This window comes from Bos indicus x Bos taurus, chromosome 5 (assembly GCF_003369695.1).
Source record: "Bos indicus x Bos taurus breed Angus x Brahman F1 hybrid chromosome 5, Bos_hybrid_MaternalHap_v2.0, whole genome shotgun sequence".
Lineage (NCBI taxonomy): Eukaryota > Metazoa > Chordata > Mammalia > Artiodactyla > Bovidae > Bos > Bos indicus x Bos taurus.
This window is the reverse complement of record NC_040080.1, coordinates 93,105,478-93,126,505: the sequence shown is the minus strand read 5'-3', so window position 1 is coordinate 93,126,505 and position 21,028 is coordinate 93,105,478. Positions and strand designations below refer to the sequence as shown.

The 21,028-nt window shown below is 48.8% G+C and overlaps 1 protein-coding gene across 5 annotated transcripts; it reads left to right on the top strand.

The window, feature by feature from the left end:
• The first annotated feature begins 302 nt into the window (after positions 1 to 302).
• KRT3 (keratin 3) lies at positions 303 to 6,356 on the top strand. Of its 5 annotated transcripts, XM_027543647.1 has the most exons (11): positions 319 to 443; positions 474 to 602; positions 744 to 970; positions 2,004 to 2,224; positions 2,766 to 2,826; positions 3,158 to 3,253; positions 3,535 to 3,699; positions 4,107 to 4,232; positions 4,544 to 4,764; positions 5,111 to 5,145; positions 5,621 to 6,356. In XM_027543647.1, exons 1-11 carry the CDS (start codon positions 353 to 355, stop codon positions 5,965 to 5,967), a joined length of 1,719 nt encoding a protein of 572 aa, XP_027399448.1. In that variant the 5' UTR covers positions 319 to 352; the 3' UTR covers positions 5,968 to 6,356. The 5 variants fall into 5 exon arrangements, with proteins under 5 accessions (XP_027399444.1, XP_027399445.1, XP_027399446.1 ...); XM_027543645.1 differs by having other exon boundaries at positions 313 to 578; positions 693 to 970; XM_027543646.1 differs by having other exon boundaries at positions 313 to 662; positions 816 to 970.
• Positions 6,357 to 21,028: the final 14,672 nt, after the last annotated feature.

Below are 21,028 nucleotides of genomic sequence, written 5' to 3'. Positions count from 1 at the left end.
GATTAGTGTGCCTCCTGGGTCCTGCCAGACAAAGCTAGGAGGTGGCCATGCCCAAGCATGGGGCCAAGTCAGGCACCTCCCCTTGCCAGGTAAGCCTGCCACCTTAGCACTTTCACCATTTCAGATTATTTTTAAGGTGTGTTTAGTAGCCCAAAACTAACATTGCCTGGAAGGCAAACCCAACCCATGACTACTTGAGATTAATTATCTCTCCTTCGTTTGAGCCCAGCAGCCTCCTAGATGTATATAAAGGGATTTATCCTGCACAGGTCTTCAGTTTGCTTCTCTCTTCCTCTGGCTCTGAGTGGCCCTGCTTAACTCTTGCACTTTCCCTTCACCGACTTCGCTCACCATGAACAGACAAGTCCGCAAGACATCTGGCAGCGGGAGCCAGGGCTTCTCAGGCCGCTCTGCCGTGGTCTCTGGCAGTAGCAGGATGAGCTGTGTGGCCCGCTCTGGGGGAGGCGGCGGAGGGGCCTTTGGGTTCCGGAGCGGAGCAGGTGGCTTTGGCAGTCGCAGCCTCTACAACCTGGGTGGCAATAAGAGCATCTCCATCAGCGTGGCCGGCTCCCGGGCTGGTGGCTTTGGAGGAGGGCGCAGCAGCTGTGTCAGTGGCTTTGGGAGTGGCTACGGAGGTGGTTATGGAGGTGGTTTTGGTGGTGGCAGAGGAATGGGAGGTGGTTTTGGAGGAGCTGGTGGCTTTGGAGGGGCTGGTGGCTTTGGAGGGGCTGGTGGCTTTGGAGGAGCTGGTGGCTTTGGTGGACTTGGTGGTTTTGGAGGACCCGGTGGCTTTGGCCCTGGTGGCTTTGGTCCAGGTGGCTTCCCTGGGGGAATCCAGGAAGTGACTGTCAACCAGAGCCTCCTGCAGCCCCTCAATGTGGAGATTGACCCCCAGATTGGGCAAGTAAAGACTCAAGAGCGGGAGCAGATCAAGACCCTCAACAACAAGTTTGCCTCTTTCATCGACAAGGTGAGGAAGCCCTGATGCGGCCCCCATTCCTAGGTTGGAGACTTTGAGTTTGATATTTACATACAGTGTTTAGGATCAATCTGGAGTGGTCCAGGCTTGAGGGGAAGGGTTAGGCAGCATTCTTGGCTCTTATGAGGATGTTCAGGGCTGATGAACCTGCCCATGTGGTCATGTGATTGGGAAAGATGATGGTCCCCTATTTGGATCCCCACATCCCCAAGTCTTGTTTGTCTGCCTCTTTGCTCAAGGCTCCCACCCCTTATCCAGCCTTGGCAGGTAGCGCTGGCAGGGCAGGGTGGGGGTCATGGCCTCTGACAGGCAAGGGTCTGACCCAGAACTGGGGGCTATTCAAACATGAGCTGCCTTCTGGGGTTTTCCAGGAGGCCTCTTTTCTCTATGGTGATGTGCCAGGCAAAGGAGGCAGGCACCTTAGTGAAGGAATTTAAGAGGCTCAAGGGGGAACCTGAGTCCCAAGGGGCTGCTGAGACCCTAGAAACTCAGTCTGCACCCCAATCAACCTCATCAGGAAGAAGAGGGTGCTCAGGGACCTCCAGAGCAGGGTAGCTCACACTGGCTGTCTCTCTCCTGTCACAACGATGACAGTAGCATTTCAACTGTGTCAGTTCCTGCCATTCACATCCTTTGAAGTGAATATCAGTGGGGCATCAATGGTGTCTTAGATGTAAACAATGCTGTTGAGGTTTAAGCACCTTCTTGCAGTATGCTCTGTGTTTCTGAAATTGGGCTAGAATCATGAAGTCCCCAGGAATACTGAAGGGTCACGTCTCTCGCTTCCAGGCAGGGGTTACTTCCAGTTTCCCCTCCCATTTCTCCTGCTTCTGTAAGGAAGCCGTCTTGCATCATCAATGGCCTGACTGCTGTGATAGTCTGACCATACCCACTCCAGCCACAGCGGGAGCTTTCTAGGCCTTTGTGTGGGGAGATGGGGAGATGCAGACACCCAGTTCTGCCCAAGGCAAGGCCCCTCTGCTCCAAGCGCTGCCTGAGTTTGCTTCTCTCAAATGCACTTCAGGTACGGTTCCTGGAGCAACAGAACAAGGTCCTGGAGACCAAGTGGAGCCTGCTCCAGCAGCAGGGCACACATCCCATCACAGGCACCAATAACCTGGAGCCCCTTTTTGAGAACTACATCAATTCCCTGCGGAGCTACCTGGACAGCATTCTGGGGGAGAGAGGCCGCCTGGACTCAGAGCTGAGGAACATGCAGGACCTGGTGGAAGACTTTAAGAAGAAGTGAGTGGCAGGCGCGTGTGGGAAGATGCTGGGGGGACCCTGTCTCAGAATCCCAGCTTTCACTGCGTTCCCCTTGCCTACTGAGAGGGCTGTCACTTATCCCACTTTCCTATATCTTCATAGTGGACAGTTTGGTTCACTGGGTTCCTCCTCACTTTCTTTCCTAAAGGATAGTCCTTTACTAAGAAAATTAGAAGGCTAGAGCTGAAGAAGCACCTTATCATGAGCCAGGCTGGGGAAGATCCTGGCTGTAGGATCTGAAGGATGCTGGGACAACTCACAGGGTGGTGACCAAGCATCCAGTCTACTGGGGATGGAGGGGTTTCCCAGGACTTACTTTCCGTGTTAAACCCAGTCTGCCTGAATGAATGGGAATGGTTGGTCCTTCTAACTAACAGGGGGACAGTGAGAGGGTGTGTTTATTTAAGAGGGGCGGGAGGGGGACAGAGGACAGAAGAGAGGTACTTTCAGAGTTTCAGAGAACAGTGACATTTATGACTACCTCATACTGCAAACAGTGATTTCCTTTTAACTCTTACAGATATGAGGATGAGATCAACAAGCGCACAGCTGCTGAGAATGAATTTGTGACCCTGAAGAAGGTAAGGGCTGTAGTGTGAGGTTTCTAGGGCTTGTAGGCACTGGTTTCCATCTGGGCTGTGGGGAATCCTTACTCCACTGCCACAGAGCTGCCAAGTTCAGGCAGTTGAACCAAAAATAAAAGCCAAGTGCATCTTAGTCTGGAGAGATGCCTCAAGGAGTCAGTTCACTCATTTTTCAGCTTTTGAGTAGGAGTGAACTTCCGCCACCCCCTTGATGTGAATCCTTTATGTGGAGACCAGCCTTGGACAAGTACTGGTCTTGCTGTGGCTGCAGCTTGCTGTGCATTCTTTGGAGTAATGAGGCCTTTAAGTGTTTATCTGTCTTTCTCAGGACGTGGACGCTGCCTACATGAACAAGGTGGAGCTTCAGGCCAAGGTGGATGCCTTAACAGATGAGATCAATTTCTTGACGACCCTCTATGATATGGTGAGGATGTTTCCTACTAAGAGGGGGCAAGAGAGAGGGTGAGATATTTTCAGATTTGATAGGTAAGGCCCAGGAAGACTGAGCCTTGAAATAAGGCCTCTTGTTGGGGCTCCCCAGGAGGAACTGTAAGCATGGGGTCTCTGAGAGGCTGGCAGGCAGGGCAGAGCCGATCCACCTTCCAAGCTGACTCAGCAGATGGGTCCGTTGATCAGGAGCCTCTTGGGCTTCTGTGTGCTGGCTGTAGAGGCCCCAACAGTGAACAGGCCCCTCTGCATTGGCAGGAGCTGTCCCAGATGCAGAGCCATGTCAGTGACACATCCGTGGTCCTGTCCATGGACAACAACCGCAGCCTGGACCTGGACAGTATCATCGCCGAGGTCAAGGCCCAGTACGAGGAGATCGCCCAGAGGAGCAAGGCCGAGGCCGAGGCCCTGTATCAGACCAAGGTGAGATCCAGGCACCTCTCAGAGGATTCACTGAAGGTCCCAGGGAGGCTGTGGTCCATGGGATGGATGGCTGGGTGGTGGTCATTGGGTGGCCCCTCTCGATTCTCCTCTTTGGAGACATCCTGTCAAGGTTGTTCAGTTACAGAAAGTGCTGCCCCCTAGGGGGAAGTGGTTCCACTGTCCCTTGCCAGACCACAGGTCCCTTGCTCAGGGATCGAGGGGTGGGAGAACAACAAACCAGATGTTCTCTTCCCTGCTGCCTCAGAGATGTCCCTGTAGAAACATAATTCAATGTCATTTAGACACAGTGCTTACTAAGTACCTCGAGTTTGGCTGGGTAACATTAGGGATGGAGAAACACGCAGGCAAAGCTGCATCAACACCTGACTGTCCCTTCTATTCTCCAGCTGGGTGAACTGCAGACCACGGCTGGCAGGCACGGGGATGACCTGAAGAGCACCAAGAGTGAGATCTCGGAGCTCAACCGGGTGATCCAGAGGCTGCGGGCTGAAATCGAGAATGTCAAGAAGCAGGTGGGACAGCCACGGAGGCTGCTGTCTAGGCTGATGGGTGAGGGGTCGGGGCGAGGATCGCAGAACTCCTAGGCTGGGGGAGGGGACTTCTGGGGTCATCTCAGGCAGCACTAGCCTTCAAGGAGTTCAAAGACAAAGCCAGTTTAGATGGCTGGCAAGCCACAGCCATCCATCTGTCTTCCGTGCATGAAGACAGACAGAGGTGCTAAGGAAGGGGTGAGGTTGACTGACTTGCTCTGGGATAATCTAGTCTAACACTCAGAGAACCCTCCTACTGGGCTCATCGTTCCTCCTCCCTCCCCCTGCTCCAGATTGCTAAACTGCAATCAGCCATTGCTGAAGCTGAGCAGCGTGGGGAGCTGGCCCTCAAGGATGCTAACGCCAAGCTCCAAGAGCTACAGGCTGCCCTTCAGCAGGCCAAGGATGACCTGGCCCGGCTGCTGCGCGACTACCAGGAGCTGATGAATGTCAAGCTGGCCCTGGATGTGGAGATCGCCACCTACCGCAAGCTACTGGAGGGCGAGGAGTGCAGGTGGGCCTCTTACTGCCATCTCCCTGCTTCTCCTGCCCCAAGTCACATGCTGAGGGCCAGATAAGTGACCAAGGGAATGGGGAGCAGGCCTGTTATAGACAGAGGCCCCCACATGGCACAGGGCTTACAGGCAACCACTTGCCTTTGCCAGTTCACGCCCTCCATAGATGGCCAAGTGCATAGGTAACCAGTGCGCATAGGGGTTCTGTGTTGGCCCATGAACAGTAGATAGAGTACTGATGTGCCAGGCTGCTGAATTCTGTTCTGGTTGCTGTCACTTTCATTCATGGACATGTTGGAAATTTACTTTGCGACTGAGCTAGCCTTCTCTTGCTTTCTCATACAGGATGTCTGGAGAGTGCCCGAGTGCTGTTAGCATCTGTAAGTAGCCAAAGAAACCGTGACAGTGAGAATTGGTTCTGAAATATCTGTACTAATTCAAGGCGATAGTCCCTAATTTAAACAATATTTCCATGGTGGTTGGACACGTTTTCTGGGGGGCAGAAGGGGCAGCAGATATGCTTTGGTAATGGTTCTGGGCTCAGAGCACTATTAACAGTACTATATGGAGTGTGGGGGGATATCTAATAGGGAGCTTATTAATAGGAGGAGAAATTCTGGATAATCTCCATGGGGGGTTCTTCAAGAGTTGATAGTATGTAGAAGGAACCATTGGAAAATTCAAACTGACTTAACACTGAGGGGGTGAACACCTCACCACATCAGAACGCAAAACAGTAATCTTCAGGTTCAAAGCCGCCTTGATCGCCTCTCAATCACCCTGGGCCCAGGGGATCGTTATGATATAGAGAGGTGGTGGCTGGGAGCTGATCGCTGTCTGTGGTCTCCCCTGCAGCCGTGGTCAGCAGCAGCAGCACCACCTCCGCCTCCGCGGGTGGTTTCGGAGGCGGATACGGCGGTGGCGTCGGCGTGGGAGGAGGCGCCCGTAGCGGCTTCGGCGGCGGCAGCGGCTTCGGCGGCGGTAGCGGAATTAGTGGCAGCAGCGGCTTTGGCGGCGGTAGCGGCAGCGGCTTCGGAGGCGGTAGCGGATTCAGTGGCAGCAGTGGATTCGGCGGCGGCAGCAGCGGATTCGGCTCTGGCTCCGGGGGTCGCTCTGGGGTCAGCGGTGGAGGCCTCAGCTCAGGCAGCAGCCGGGGCGGCAGCGTCAGGTTCTCCCAGTCCTCCCAGCGCACCTCCAGATAAAACACCACGCAGGGCACCGCAGCCGCCCCAGCGCCGCCGGTCGTTCCCATCCGCTCCTCAGTTCTCACCTCTGCAGCCTCCTCAGCGCCCTCCCACCCACCTGCCTCTCCCCTCTCCAGTCCCCGCCAGCAGTCGCTTTTTGGGTCTAAAAGACTGGGGCCTCTTGTCCTTCAAGCATCCAGATCCCCGAGCAAGAGCAGCCAGGACAATTTCAGACTCTCTCTCTGGCTCCCGCTGGAGCCTGTGATTGTCTAGGTGTGGCCTCAGCCACCATCTTCGCTGCCCTTGGGGCCTCCTCCCGGGGTGCAGTGGTCACCACAGTTCTGATGTATATAACACACAGGTCCCTCTGCCCATCCGTTCTGTCGCCAGTAAAATGCATTGTGTTTAAGTCTGGCCTCTGAGTCTCTCTGGACCTCTTTCTCCCCGCTGAACTGACTTCTTCCATCCTGTCCCGTGTGGGCCGGCCCTTCTACAGGATGGGTACTACTGAGTACTACTCCTCTGAAACCCAGACAGTTACTCTCTGTTGTCCATCGTATGGATCTGAATGGGCGAGATCTGGTTGTTCCTTTATTCTCTGAGCACTGGGACAACTGAGCTACTGGGAGAGGTGGGAGTGGGGAGCCGGGAGGGGGAGGATGGGGCCACACTCCAGGAGGCTGGTGGGGAGTTCTTGGTGGTGTCCTAATTGTGCAGACATTCCTTCTCTAGTTTGGAGGAACCATGAACTGAACTGAACTGAACTGAAGAGGGCCTTGAGGTGCCTGGGGATAGCAGATTTCTTTCCTTGGTGCTGGTCCCCATTCCAGCTGACCCCCTGAAAGCTTTCCCCCTATCAAGGTGCGCCTGGGAAGGTGTGAGCTGAAAGAACCCCAGGGCTACTTCCCAAGGGCCACCTGTTTCAAAGTCTGACTCACAACCCGCTGCCCACTCCCCCTCCAACACACACACAAAGGGTTCCATGTTCATTGAATCTTTCGTCTTTGGAGCACATATTAGAGGTTCTGAGAAGTCTTGTAGGAAAGAGTCACCCGTTAGTTATCTGTAACCCAGAATTTTCCACATTCCCTTCCTGGTAAACAATTATTAACATCCCTCAGAAAAGGCCCTGTTCCTGAGCACGCAGGCATGCAGTCTGGGTCCCCAGGGTGTGTGTAGCAGCCGTGGAAGTTCCTGGTGGCTGCCCTACACTAGGAAGCCCTGATAATGTGGTCGTTGGCCTTGGGACGACTGTTCAGAAGGTCATGATTGGAAGGGATTCAGGCAGGAGGAGTGGCCTGCTTAGAGTCCAGGAGCATCCGAGGGGCTGAGCTGGGAGCGAGTGCACAGGAGGATCCTGAATCTGGAACTCCTCCGCTTCCCCATACTTATCTCTGAGGCTGTGGCTGCTGCCCTCCAGGCAAGGCTGGCTGCCTGGGTACCCAGGGAAGACACAGATGACGGAGTGGGACGTTTAGCTAGGCCAGGCCAGGAAAGCAGTATTTCCATCTTAGGCCAAAGCTGAATTTATTTCAGAGAATGGAAATGACAGTTCAAGAAACAAATAAAACTGGCTACTGGGGTGCAAAGAGATTTATATAGAAATTCCACATCCAGGCTTGGCAGAGCAACGCAGTCAGTGGCAATTCTTTGATCTCCCAGGATGTTCTCTGAAGGAGGTGGTATTCGGTCGTTGCTGCTCCATTCTGGGGCAGGGTGGAACTTTTTCTTGTTGGTATCCTTCTGTGGAAAAGGAGCGGGAAAGATAGGTGGGGAGATTCAACACCTGCCCTGCCCAGACTTGACGCCAGGCCAGCTATGGGACAAGTACTTCACGCTGGATGAAGTCATCATTAATGGATGCTTGCCTTCCTTCCTTCAGCTCATATTCATTAAGTGTTTACTTTCTGGCCCTAGGCTAAATGTTGGACTTACATTGGTGAGTGAAATATCATTTCTCATTTTTGTAAGGGAGCCCCCAAACAACACAAAGTAAACAAATAGCTTTAAGCTGTGATACGAATATGAAGAGAAGAAGCTTGGGGGCTGCACTGGAGAATGAGAGGACTTCTGAATGGAGTGGGTGAGGCGGTGAAGGACAGGGAAGATTCATCGTGATGCCCAGCTGGAGCAACTGGGTGGTTGGGGTGATGACATGCATTGAGGTAGAGGGGTGTGTGTGGAGGTGGGATGGGTCTGAGGAGGGACTTCAGGAGCTCTGCTCTAGATAAGTTTGAGTTGCTTATGGGACAGCTGAGTGGAGGTCTCCTGACTGCACTTGTGGATTTAGAGGGAAGCCTGTCAGGGCTGGAGACTCCGATTTGGACAGCACTGCATCAGGCTGGTTAGAGTGGTTCCTAAGCCATGGGAACTGAGGAGAGAGAGGAGGGAAGAGGACCCAGGTGAGCTCCAAGAAAGCCTGGTGTTCGGAATCAGGAAGAGGAGGAGAGAGCCAGGCTATAGAGCCTGGTCCAGGTTTTCCAAAATGCCTCCATCTAAGAAGTCAAGGGGTTTCTAAATGGGCTCTAAGGGAAACCCAGACTGGGCCCAGACTTCCTGGGGACACCGTCCACTGGTTTCAAGTCTCATATTCAGATGGGGGCTTCTTGCCTTTGCCACTTCTCTCTGGACTCTAAATTATATCATCCTGGGCGGGTGGTTTACAGGAGACCATGGGGGAAATCCATGTAGCTTCTTCTTTTCTTAAAAAAAAAAAAAAAAAAGTTTATTTATTTTTGGCTGCACTGGGTCTTAGTTTTGGCACTCAGACTTCTTTCTAGTCATGGCATACAGGCTTAGTTACCCTGAGGTATGTGGGAATCTCAGTTCCCCTACCAGGAATGGAACCCACATCCCCTGCATTGAAAGGTGGATTCTCAACCATTAGACCACCAGGGAAGGCCCCCTGCAGCTTCCTTTTTCAAAAAGAAATCCATTTATTATATTTATCTTTTGGCTGTGCTGGGTCTTTGTTGCTATGTGCAGGCTTTCTCTAGTTGCGTAGAGCAGGGGCTGCGCTCTCATTGCGGTGTGTGGGCTTCTCACTGGGGTGGCTTCTCTTGTTGTGGCGCATGAGCATGCAGCGTGTGGACTTCAGTAGTTGCTGCAATGGGCTCAGTAGTTGTGGTGCCTGGGCCCAGTTGCCCCTTGGCATGTAGAATCTTCCTGGACCAGGAATCAAACCGGTGTCCCCTGCACTGCAAGGTGGATTCTTTACTGGTCGACCAGGGAAGCCCCCTCCCTCCGCCACTCCATCCAGCTTCTTAAAGGAGAGAATAACCAAGCGTTGCCTAGCTCAGAGGGGATGGCACCGTGGAAAGGGCTATCTCCCTGTTGTGTCATTCACTGTCCCAGAGGAATGGCCAGACAGGTGAGCTTGGTGCCGGGACCTGAGACAGAGGAGTTAATCCCATACTTGCCTGGATCTCAGCCCAGCCCTGACCATTTCTAATCCAGACTGACAGCACCTCTAGGGAACTTTGCCTGATTATTATCTCCTTTCTTTCGCCTCAGCATGCACATCATTTGTTTGTGAAGATCGATGTTGACTTTTCAAGTGCTCTTCAATCCCTGGCCTTGGGCCTGCTTGTACTTGACTCTCCATTCTTCGAGCTTGCAGCCATTTGGTGCTGTGTCGTTCGTTCCATTTCCTGTCTTCTAAGGCATGGTTTCTTGCCCACAGAGGAACCCACAGAGATTGCTGAATGATGCTGACTTGTGTGCTGGAGCCTAAACTGGGATTTGGGGTCATGGGTCAATGATCAAGTATTTATGGGTTTTTTTTTTTCATTATTTAAAGGGACTTCTCTGTAGCTGAGATGGTAAAGAATCTGCCTGCGATGCAGGAGATCTGGGTTTGATCCCTGGGTCTGGGAGATCCCCTGGAGAAAGAAATGGCAACCCACTCCAATATTCTTGCCTGGAAGAACCTAGCAGGCTAGAATCCATAGGGTTGCAAAAAGCTGGACATGACTAAGTGACTAACATACACACACACACTCATGGATCGATGATCAAGTATTTATTTTTTCATTATTAAAAAATTTTTTTTTAATTGAAGGATAATTGCTTTAAAGAATTTTGTTGGTTTCTGCCAAACATTAACATGAACCAGCCATAGGTATACATATGTTCCCTCTCTCTTGAACCTCCCTCCCACCTCCCTTACTCCTCTGTTTTGCTCCATCTCCCTCTTCCTTGGGCGTGGAGTGGTACCACTTCCTGTGAGGACACAGAGGACCCTGGCTGTACCCTCCACCACATTCCCATCACCATCCATTCCTCTCTGCCTTGTCCCCTCATGCCTCAGTTGGAAAGAATGGTCAAGATAGTACCTTCCTTTTCTCAGAGCTTATTGACTTACCCCTTGATGTTAAGGAGACCAAGACATGTTTTTAGATTTCAGGTTATTCCCTTCTATCTCCTCCTGGGATGTGGGCTACGTGCCAGAGAAAGTATCAACAGCGATGGTGAAACAGCTATAGAAGGCTCTTTGAAGGAAATCAGGGGATTGCTTCCCATAAGAATCTGTCTGGGGATAATCCAGACTTGACTGCTGATGATCAAGTCTGAATATAAAATTTTGGGTACTTGGTAGGTCAATCTCTATATGACTCTCCCCTGTTTTGCCTTAGAGTTGGGTGGGGTTTTGTTAGCCAATCATCAGAGATCTCATCTTTTGGGATGTGGGTTGCCCCTTCCCTCTGCCTTCTCATCACCTTAATCCAGGTACATTCTGCCACCAAGACCAAAAATGTGGACCCTTTGTAAGTCTCAGGATGACTGAAAAAGACACACTTGAGTTCTGAAAACACTTTACATGTTTTATTTGTATTTTATCTACACCCCTCCTGTTAGGCAGGAATTTAGTCAAGAGCTATGAGAGGCGACCCCTCTGGCTGCACATCCAATGGGCCACCTAATACCACCAAGCTACTTACCAACCCCACCCCCAAATGACCCCGTCACCACCCAAAATAGTCAGGGGACAGGAAAAATCCCCCACTGGCTGACTGGAGGGACTTTCTCTCCTCTGGCACATAAACTCACACCTCACACTGTCATGTACTTAGATAATCTTTGGCAGCCATTTGGCTCATTAAGTAATCATAAATATTCTATGAATACATACATCTAATTATAACAGGCTGAATTATGGAGAAGTGCATGCACAGTAGAGCCTCTTGTTGTGTAACCTGCAGCTGTCATTCAAGACTGTCAATCAGCAACTTCCTGGATTATGCACATAACCTTGCCTTAAACACTCTGCACCCCAGCCCTCCAGGGCCATTGTCTCCCTTGGCCCAGCCCATCTCCCTCTTGAGGTATTCTGTCTTTCCTTGTCTTCAATAAACTCTCTTGTAACGGGTAAAAACTCAGATTCTTCTTTGCGTCCTTACCAAAAACTGAGGCCCATGGGAGGCGGGGTCTCCAGACTCTCCTTCACTAACACTCCCAAGCCCTTCTGGCCTGCCAGCCCCACAGATGCACATCTCTGCTGTGGTTAAGATCAAGCTCATCACTGCAGCCTTTCCAGCCCAGACCAAGTTGGAAGGCTAGCTGGTTCTCCTAGGAAACCACTGACAAAGGTATAGTGGGAGCAGTTCATACCTTGGAATCCATGGTGACATCACCAAATGGTGACAGCTTCATCAACCCTGAGAGAAGACAGGGGCTTGAAAGAATGGTTCTGGATGCAATAAAACAGAGATTCTCAGTGGAGGCAATTCCCATTCTCCCTCACCCCCCAAAACATATGACAATGTCTAGTAACATTTTTGGCTGTCATAGCTGGAGAAGTGTGTGTGTGCTAAGTCGGTTCAGTTGTGTCCAACTCTGTGTGACTCCATCGACTGCAGCCTGCCAGGCTCCTCTGTCCACGGGATTCTCCAGGCAAGAATATTGGAGTGGGTTGCCATTTCCTCCTCCAGGGAATCTTCATGACCCAGGAATTGAATCTGCATCTCTTATATCTAACCTGCGTTGGCAGGTGGGGTTTTTAATCACTAGTGCTACCTGGGAAGCTAGTAGTAAAGAATCTGGAGGAGAGTTGCTTCTGGTATCTAGAGGGTAGAGGCCAGGATGTTACTAAGTATCCTACAATGCACAGGACAGGCCCCATGGCAAAGAATCATCCAACCTGAGATGTCAACAGAGCTGCCATTGAGAAAACTGCAGCCATGCAGAAGGCCACTTCACTGTCCCCTCTCCTTGGGAAAGGAGCCTTGGCTGGAGTCATAGTGTAGGCAGCTGAGCTGACACAGTCCATTCTGAATTTGAAGAAAGTATATATTTTTATTTTAAAATTGTTATTGGGGTATAGTTGATTTACAATGTTGTATTAGTTTCTGGGGCACAGCAAAGACAATCTGTTATATATGAATATACACATTTTTAGAAGTTTGTTGGTTTTATATGGGAAATGCCCTTTTACCCTGGGCAAGGACATGGGAAACCAGCCAGGCAGACAGCATAGCCTTATGTAGGTTCTTTCAAGACCTAAGCCGATGGCCTGTGCGATGCTTGCTGTTCTGCAACAAGCCTGGCTGTGTCAGGCCTCTGTGCCTCTGGTAATCTGTTCCCCTTGCCAGGAATGCTCACCCTGCCTTCAATTACTGGACCAACCCTTACTTCTCACCACAGATCACACCAGCACTGCCTCCTGAAAGCTTTCCTGGGTTGCACACATGGCACTAAATGTCTGTTTGGGTTCCTGTCGGACTGTGTTAATCTCTGTTTATCACTTGTCCTGTTCTATTAAACTGACTCATTTCAGTGTCTGTTCTCTGCTAGAATGGAATTTCCTTGGAGGGCGGGATGTGCCACCTTCATCTCTGGGCCGCTGTTTGCCCAGCACATCCTAGGCGCTGAGAATTTCAGTGAGCTAATGGGGCACTTTAAAAGGAGAGGGCTGGACTCTAAAATGCAACGGCTGTCCTGACATCCTTAACAAAAACAATGCAATTTAAACTACTGACTTTCATTTGGTGCTTACTGGTGCGAGTCACACACCGGACACCTGTGCAAGTCATCTCACGTAATCCTCATCACTGCCGGAGGGGGCAGGCAGCAAATATCCTCACTTTCCAGATGAGGGAAGCAGGGCTCAGAGTGGCAGGGTAACATGCCCACGTTAGTGATGGAAATGGCAGATCCAGGCCCCGAATCCAAAGGCTACACCCATAACCCCTGTGCTATGCTGCTGGATGGGGCTAGCTGACTTCTCAGTCTCCTGGAGGCCCTCTCTTCCACCAGCTCTCACATGTGCTGCTAACAGCTTCATGGAGTCTTGAGGAGCAGAAACCAAACCTGAAGTTCTGATGTGAGCAGAAGAGGTTTTCTCAGGTGTCTGCTGTGGGCGGGCCCACCTTCAGCTCTGGAGAGTTCCAGTCTCCAGTAGAGGAGTCAGAGAGACTGACTGGGAGAAATACCTTGATAATGATGGGTGTCACTCCTTGATGCCAAAGAGGAGTTTGTAAGATTTAAAGCTATTTTAAAGTGGCTATTACAAGTGGCTGCTTTGAGGCATATCTATCCATCATCTTCTATGATGGGCTCTTTAAATGTCAGAGTGGACTTTCCACTCTGGGATGGTGTCATTTGATTTGTTGAAGCCCACACAGATAAAAATGATCCATTGATTTATGACAGGCTTTGAAGTTGCATAGTCTGAGTAAAATCCCATCTCACTCAGCTGATTGTCTTGGGACAAGTTAATTAGTTTCATTAAGCTTATGCCCTTATTTGTAAAATATGAATGAAAATTTCAATCCTGCAGAGTTTTTAGGACAGCTAGAAATGATAATTGTAAATAATCTAACTCCGTGGCTGGCATATGGCTGGCACTCAATGTTAGCCATTTTTATATACTTTCACAGACAGGTGAAAGGAGTAAAGATTTGAAAGAGGAAATTATTTTTACTAAATCACAGTCCTTCCAACTCTGAGAAGTATGCAGTACCTCAATTAACATTTGCTGATTGATGAACTGCTTTACTGATGAGCCCCTGTAGTGGGAAACTGGCTTGGCCAGGCATGGAAAAATGACTTGTAGGTGAATCACAAAGATTCTTTGCAATTTTATTCCAAAATCATCAGCCTTCAGTGCCACAAGGACCCTAAACTAGGCTACCCCTTAGAACTCCTTCCTCCTCTTCAGCCTCCACACTGACAACTCCCAGGAGGGCTCCGTATATGGACATTATCGTTGTCATCATCACAAAGGCTGCTGTATGGAGACCTGCCCTGTGTAAGGGCTTTCCATCACACTTTCTATGGTCCTCACTGCAACCTCACAAAGAGGCTGTGCTCACCCCAATTTACAGAACAGAAAACTGAGGCCAGACTCCCTGGAGTCCATGTAAGTGGCAAGTGGCGAGGCTGGGATTTGAACACAGGTCTAACTTCAAGGCCTCCATGTTTTTCACTCCTCCAAACTGCAAGGAAAGAGAGGGAACAGTTGCCATTGTTTGAGTTTCAGAAAATCCAGCACAGGGAAAATCCAAGGGGATGAGGCCCCTTGCCCAGGGTGCTTCCCTAGGGAGGGTCCATGGCTTTCAGAAAGACCCAGCAAAATCTGTGGCTGGTGAGAAATAGAGGTTGACAGGAGCATTGGTTCTCCCAGACCTTCTCTATTTCCCAGCGTTAAAAAGTGCTTCTCCCTGCTTCTTCATCCCACAGGCCTTAGTCTGCCCACAGCCTTCTCTGTCACTGGGAGCACATGCTTTCTCTCCAGGGATGAGGCGAGTCTCCTTTACTTTAAGTCACTGTCCCTTGACTGTCCTCTCCATGCATTAAAAAAATTTTTTTTAATTAATTTATTTAAGTGGAGGCTAATTATTTTACAATATTGTGGTTTTTGCCATACATTGACATGAATCAGCCATGGGTGTACATGAGTTCCCCATCCTGAACCTCCCTCCCACCTCCCTCCCCATCCCATCCCTCAGGGTCATCCCAGTGGACTGGCCCTGAGCACCCTGTCTCATGCACTGAACCTGGACTGGCGATCTATTTCACATATGGTAATATACATGTTGCAATGCTATTCTCTCAAATCATCCCACTCTCACCTTCTCCCACAGAGCCCAAAAGTCTGTTCTTTACATCTGTGTCTCTTTTGCTGTCTTGCATATAGGGTCATCTTTACCATCTTTCTAAATTCCATATACATGTGTTAATATACTGTATTCATGTTTTTCTTTCTTACTTACTTCATTGTGTATAACAGGCTCCAGTTTCATCCACCTCATTAGAACTGATTCAAATGCATTCTTTTTAATAGCTGAGTAATATTCCATTGTGTGTATATACCACAGCTCTCTTGTCCATTCATCTGCCAATGGACATCTAGGTTGCTTCCATGTCCTGGCTATTGTAAACAGTGCTGTGATGAACATTGGGGTACAAGTGTCTCTTTCAATTCTGGTTTCCTCGGTGTGTATGCCCAGCAGTGGGGTTGCTGGGTCGTGTGGCAGTTCTCGGAGAAGGCAATGGCAACCCACTCCAGTATTCTTGCCTGGCGAATCCCATGGATGGAGGAGCCTGGTAGGCTGCAGTCCATGGGGTCGCTAAGAGTTGGACACTACTGAGCGACTTCACTTTCACTTTTCACTTTCATGCATTGGAAATGGCAACCCACTCCTGTGTTCTTGCCTGGAGAATCCCAGGGATGGGGGAGCCTGGTGGGCTGCCGTCTCTGGGGTCGCACAGAGTTGGACACAAATGAAGCGACTTGGCAGTAGCAGCAGCAGCAGCATGGCAGTTCTATTTCCAGTTTTTTAAGGAATCTCCACACTGTTCTCCATAGTGGCTGTACTAGTTTGCATTCCCACCAACAGTGTAAGAGGGTTCCCTTTTCTCTGCACCCTCTCCAGCATTTATTGTTTGTAGGCTTTTTGATAGCAGCCATTCTGACCGGCATGAGATGGTACCTTATTGCAGTTTTGATTTGCATTTCTCTGATAATGAGTGATGTCGAGCATCTTTTCATGTGTTTGTTAGCCATCTGTATGTCTTCTTTGGAGAAATGTCTGTTTAGTTCTTTGCATTCTTATTCATTTTGTTTTAGTGTTTCTTTTGAGCATACTCTGGGAGATAGTGGAGGACAGAGGAGCCTGGGATGCTGCAGTCCATGGGGTTGCAAAGAGCTGGACACGACTTAGTGACTGAACAACAACAACAACAAAAGTATATTCAACAAGTTAATAGGGGTTAACATAGAAAGATTTTGTTGCTAGGTTTGTTTGGGGAGCTCCGATTTAGTAAAAGTAAATGATTCTTTGTACAAGAAAGAGGCTTTTAATAGGCAAATAAGCTTTAATAAAAACCCAAGAGAAAGCTAAACAATTTTCATTTCCCAAATTTATTTAACCACAAAACGTCTTAATCAAGGCTAACCTGGCGATAGATTTCTGCCCTAGATAAGCCCTGGGAGAGAATCTAGTACTAGATAAGGATTTAGGGATGAGTTGAAGAGTATTTTAATCCAGTCTGGAGAGGGAACCAGAATTTAGAAAAAATTGTGATTGCTAATAAGGTTTAGTAACAAAAGGATTTAGCTGTACTTAGGCATTCACTTCTTTATCAAGCTTAAGTGGTTGACGGGAGCTATAGAGTAATATATTTTTACTGTTAAGTAAAAAATTTACATTTTTACATTTACATTTGTTAATGTAAAAAAGTTTATATTTGTTAAGTAAAGTTATTTCAGCAGTGCCAAGTTTTTATTTTAACATGATAAAAAGGAGAAAATAATAATTCTTAGTCCAGGGGCAGCAGATCCAGAATGACTGCTTTTTTTTGAAGAACAAATTAATGATTATCTTGAAAATTGGATCTGAGAATCCATATGTAGAAAAGGGCATGTAAGAATCACCCCTTCATCCTTATCTCCTATATGGAGAAGGATGTCTGCTCACTTTGACCTAGAGGTAATGACTACTGTCTCATGATTCATTCTTCCTCTTACAATTACGTTTTAGGAAACTCAAGCATTCTCACTGCAGTTGAGTACCAGAGAACAATTTGGTTAGAGGGAACCACTCAGCTTCATGAAAACTGTCTTATTTTCTAGGTGAGGAAATAAGGATTCAGAGTGTTCTGCCACTTGGCAACCTTACACAGAAGGTTCCAGCAAGTGAGGGATTAGAACTCACACTGTTGGCAGCAGGTAGTTCATTGGAACTGCCCTAGAAGATCAGTGGGAAATATAGCCCAGGATGCTAACTCTGGATATTTTCAGCAGCTTTAGTCAACTGCTGAGAAAACAATCCCAACCGGCTAAAGAAGGCGGTGGTTGGCAGGCTCAGGGTATGTGGATTGGGGGACTCCAACCCAAAACTGTGCTTCAGTGACCTGCCCATCACCTCTCTCCATTCCTCTTCTTCAGTATCTACCAGGATGGCAGAAATCAGCCATACATAGGAGGCTGCCACCCGCTGTCTCAGCACTGGAGCCAAGGGAGGGGAAGGGAGTCAGAGACATTGATGTTTGTCCTTGTTTGCTTTGAGCTCTCACTCAGGGCTTCAGGTGAGCCTGGCTCAGCTTTGTTCCCAGGGAGGGCATTTTGTCTTCTGCTTTTCAAGGAGTTTCAAAGGTTATGAACACGGACTTCACCAAGAGGACTGGCATTCAACTGACGGATGGAGTAAATGTCTCAAAGAAGAACCTGACACAGATCCCCTTCATGAATTGGCTATCGATGGGTAATGTTGACTTAAAAACCCAGTTTGTTGCTGGACACAATTTAAATCTCAAAACAATCCTGTGAGTGGGGCTCATTTTACATATAAGAGAGGCTACAGAATTCTAGACTTCTCAACTAAACAGCAACGACAAAGAGGTCAAGTAGCTTGACTGAGGTTGTCACATGGTAAGAGGGAGACAAGAGGTTATTTGAACCCAGGTCTTCTGAAGTCCACGATGACAGGCTTTCTGTTAGACCCCAGTTACCTTGTTTTGTGAGGCATTTTGTAATTATCAAGGACTTTCAACTTACATTTCCTGTGAGGCTCATCACAAACCAATTAGGTTGGAAGGGATTTGACAGATTAGAACACAAACCTGTGTGTTGAGTCACTGCTCAAGGTCACCCAATCCAAACCAATTCTAGCAGAGGTCTTACTCTCTACTGTCCCAACTTGTTTATCTTACTCTCCACTCGCACTCAGCTTTTTTCTCAGGGCTGAAGGTTTTCTTGAGGACAGTCAAGGCCAAACATAAGTTACTCCCTTCCCCATGTTCCCAAGTAGAATATTAGCCATCAGTGAACATAGAGTGCTTACCATGTGTTAAGCACCATAGTAAACATTTCATATTCATTTAACTTGTTTAATGCTCGAGTACCTGCTATTATCATCCCCATCTTATAGTTGAGGAAACCAAGACACATAAAAATTAAGTAACTTGTTCAAGGTCAAAGAGCTACTGAGCTTCTAACCAAGTGGACTAACTTTAGACAAGAAGCAGAGCAGAGAATTGAGAATTAGCTGCAGAGCACTTAAAATTGCTAAACTTGAGGTTCTTGAGGGTTTTCCAGACCAGTCCTCTGCACCAGACTGCCTTGTCTTGAGACCATCCCAGAAAGAGTGCATGTTGCCAACTTGACCAGCATTCTGGAGATAGACTCACCACCTATTTCTCGGGGTGTGAGAATCACTTGCTCCTGTTTCTGCCATAGCTTGTGAAGTCCCATATATAGGTAACAACATGAGAATTTGTTCTTGCCATGAGTGGTGTGGCTGGGTGTGGAGATGGGTTGGTCCAAGGATGGGAGACGATTGAGCTGTCAAAAGTCAGAGCAGTAACGCATCAGTGTACTCACTCTACTGCCAAGGGTCCTCCATTCCCCTCACTCCCTGAGCCCAGAAGGAACAACCATCTTCTAGATCAGGGCTTCCCAAACTTCCCTGATCATAAGGATTACCTAAAGGGCTTGTTAAGAATACAGACACCCAAACCCTTCCTCTGAAGATTTACATTCCATAAGACTGGGTCTAGACTATTTATACACTTAGATACTAGTCATCAGTTAACACACATTCTCAGTGTGCTTACCCTACGCACAGGCTGGAGATTCAGAATGAGTAGGATTCAACTCTTTCCCTTGACAAGCTCAGGACCCAGAGGGGTTCTGACAAATAAACAGATAGTTCAGTTCAGTTGCTCAGTTGCAACCCCATGAATCGCAGCACGCCAGGCCTCGCTGTCCATCACCAACTCCCGGAATTCACTCAGACTCACGTCCATCAAGTCAGTGATGCCATCCAGCCATCTCATCCTCTGTCGTCCCCTTCTCCTCCTGCCCCCAATCCCTCCCAGCATCAGAGTCTTTTCCAATGAGTCAACTCTTCGCATGAGGTGGCCAAAGTACTGGAGTTTCAGCTTCAGCATCATTCCTTCCAAAGAAATCCCAGGGCTGATCTCCCTCAGAATGGACTGGTTGGATCTCCTTGCAGTCCAAGGGACTCTCAAGAGTCTTCTCCAACACCACGGTTCAAAAGCATCAATTCTTTGGCGCTCAGCTTTCTTCACAGTCCAACTCTCACATCTATACATGACCACTGGAAAAACCATAGCCTTGACTAGATGGACCTTTGTTGGCAAAGTAATGTCTCTGCTTTTCAATATGCTATCTAGGTTGATCATAACTTTTCTTCCAAGGAGTAAGTGTCTTTTAATTTCATGGCTGCAGTCACCATCTGCAGTGATTTTAGAGCCCCCCAAAATAAAGTCTGACACTGTTTCCATTGTTTCCCCATCTATTTCCCATGAAGTGATGGGACCAGATGCCATGATCTTCGTTTTCTGAATGTTGAGTTTTAAGCCAACTTTTTCACTCTCCTCTTTCACCTTCATCAAGAGGCTTTTTAGTTCCTCTCCACTTTTTGCCATAAAGGTGGTGTCATCTGCATATCTGAAGTTATTGATATTTCTCCCGGGAATCTTGATTCCAGCTTGTGTTTCTTCCAGTCCAGCGTTTCTCATGATGTACTCTGCATATAAGTTAAATAAGCAGGGTGACAATATACAGCCTTGATGTACTCCTTTTCCAATAAACAGATAAGGATACTCTGAATCAGGGCCCTGGTGGGAAAAGCACAGGGTGTGGTGGAAAAAGAGGGAGGGGCATCTAACTCAGACCAGGTGGTGGAGGGGAGAGGGGGTCAAAGGCCACTAGATCTGATACAGCATGCACTCTCATTCTAAGATGATGAATGGGGTCTTTGAGCTGACTCCATCAGCCAACTGGTCCCACATTCTGCCCTCCCTTGCTTCTAGATCCAGAAATCACCTGCTGCTGGTCTAGGATGGTGGTAGAGGGTGGTCTGAGACTCCTCTCCATATGCATCCCCTCTTCTTTGCAAGCTTCACACTTGCTGCATATCTGACCTTCATTGCTCCCACAGGTCAGATATTTTATCTTCACATGTGTTTCCCATGACAGCAGCACCTCTCAGCTCAAGAGACAAGCTGGCTTAAGGGATGATGGCAGAGGTGGTGCCAGAGTGGATCCTTGTGGGGTCAGTGTACCTCTCAGCCCTCCATCCTCTCCAACCTAAGCCCTCCTCTGGATATTTCTTTGAAGTATCACAGACATGCCATGGAGTGGTGGCAGTCTGCATGCAGGGAGGGACTCAGGTCACCTGGAAAATGTTGTCTGGTCCTTAGCCTGGTGTCACAGAGCTCAGTAGCTCCTGACCCTCTGGTATCAAACCCCCATTCATCCTGCTGGATCAGGTGCTGTTTGAGTTCCCTGAGAGCCTTGAGGAAACCCATGGAGGGAGGAGAGCTCCAGTCCTTTGTCAACTGAGGCGTTTGGATGATTAAGCCAAGAAAGCAAAGTCACTTTGGTCCGGGGGATTATTTTTGAGGTGTGTTTGCAAAGTGCAAGTAACTTATTGCCTGGGAGGCAAACCAAACCCAAGATGACTCTCAGCTAATTGCTTGCCTCTCCTTCTTCCAAGCCAAACTCCTTGGTATATAAAGACCAGTCTCCTCTGTTGTCCCCATCCTCTGTCCTCATACCTCTTGCAGCTCCTGCTAAGTGATTGCTAGCTTGCCTTTGAGCTTTCTCACC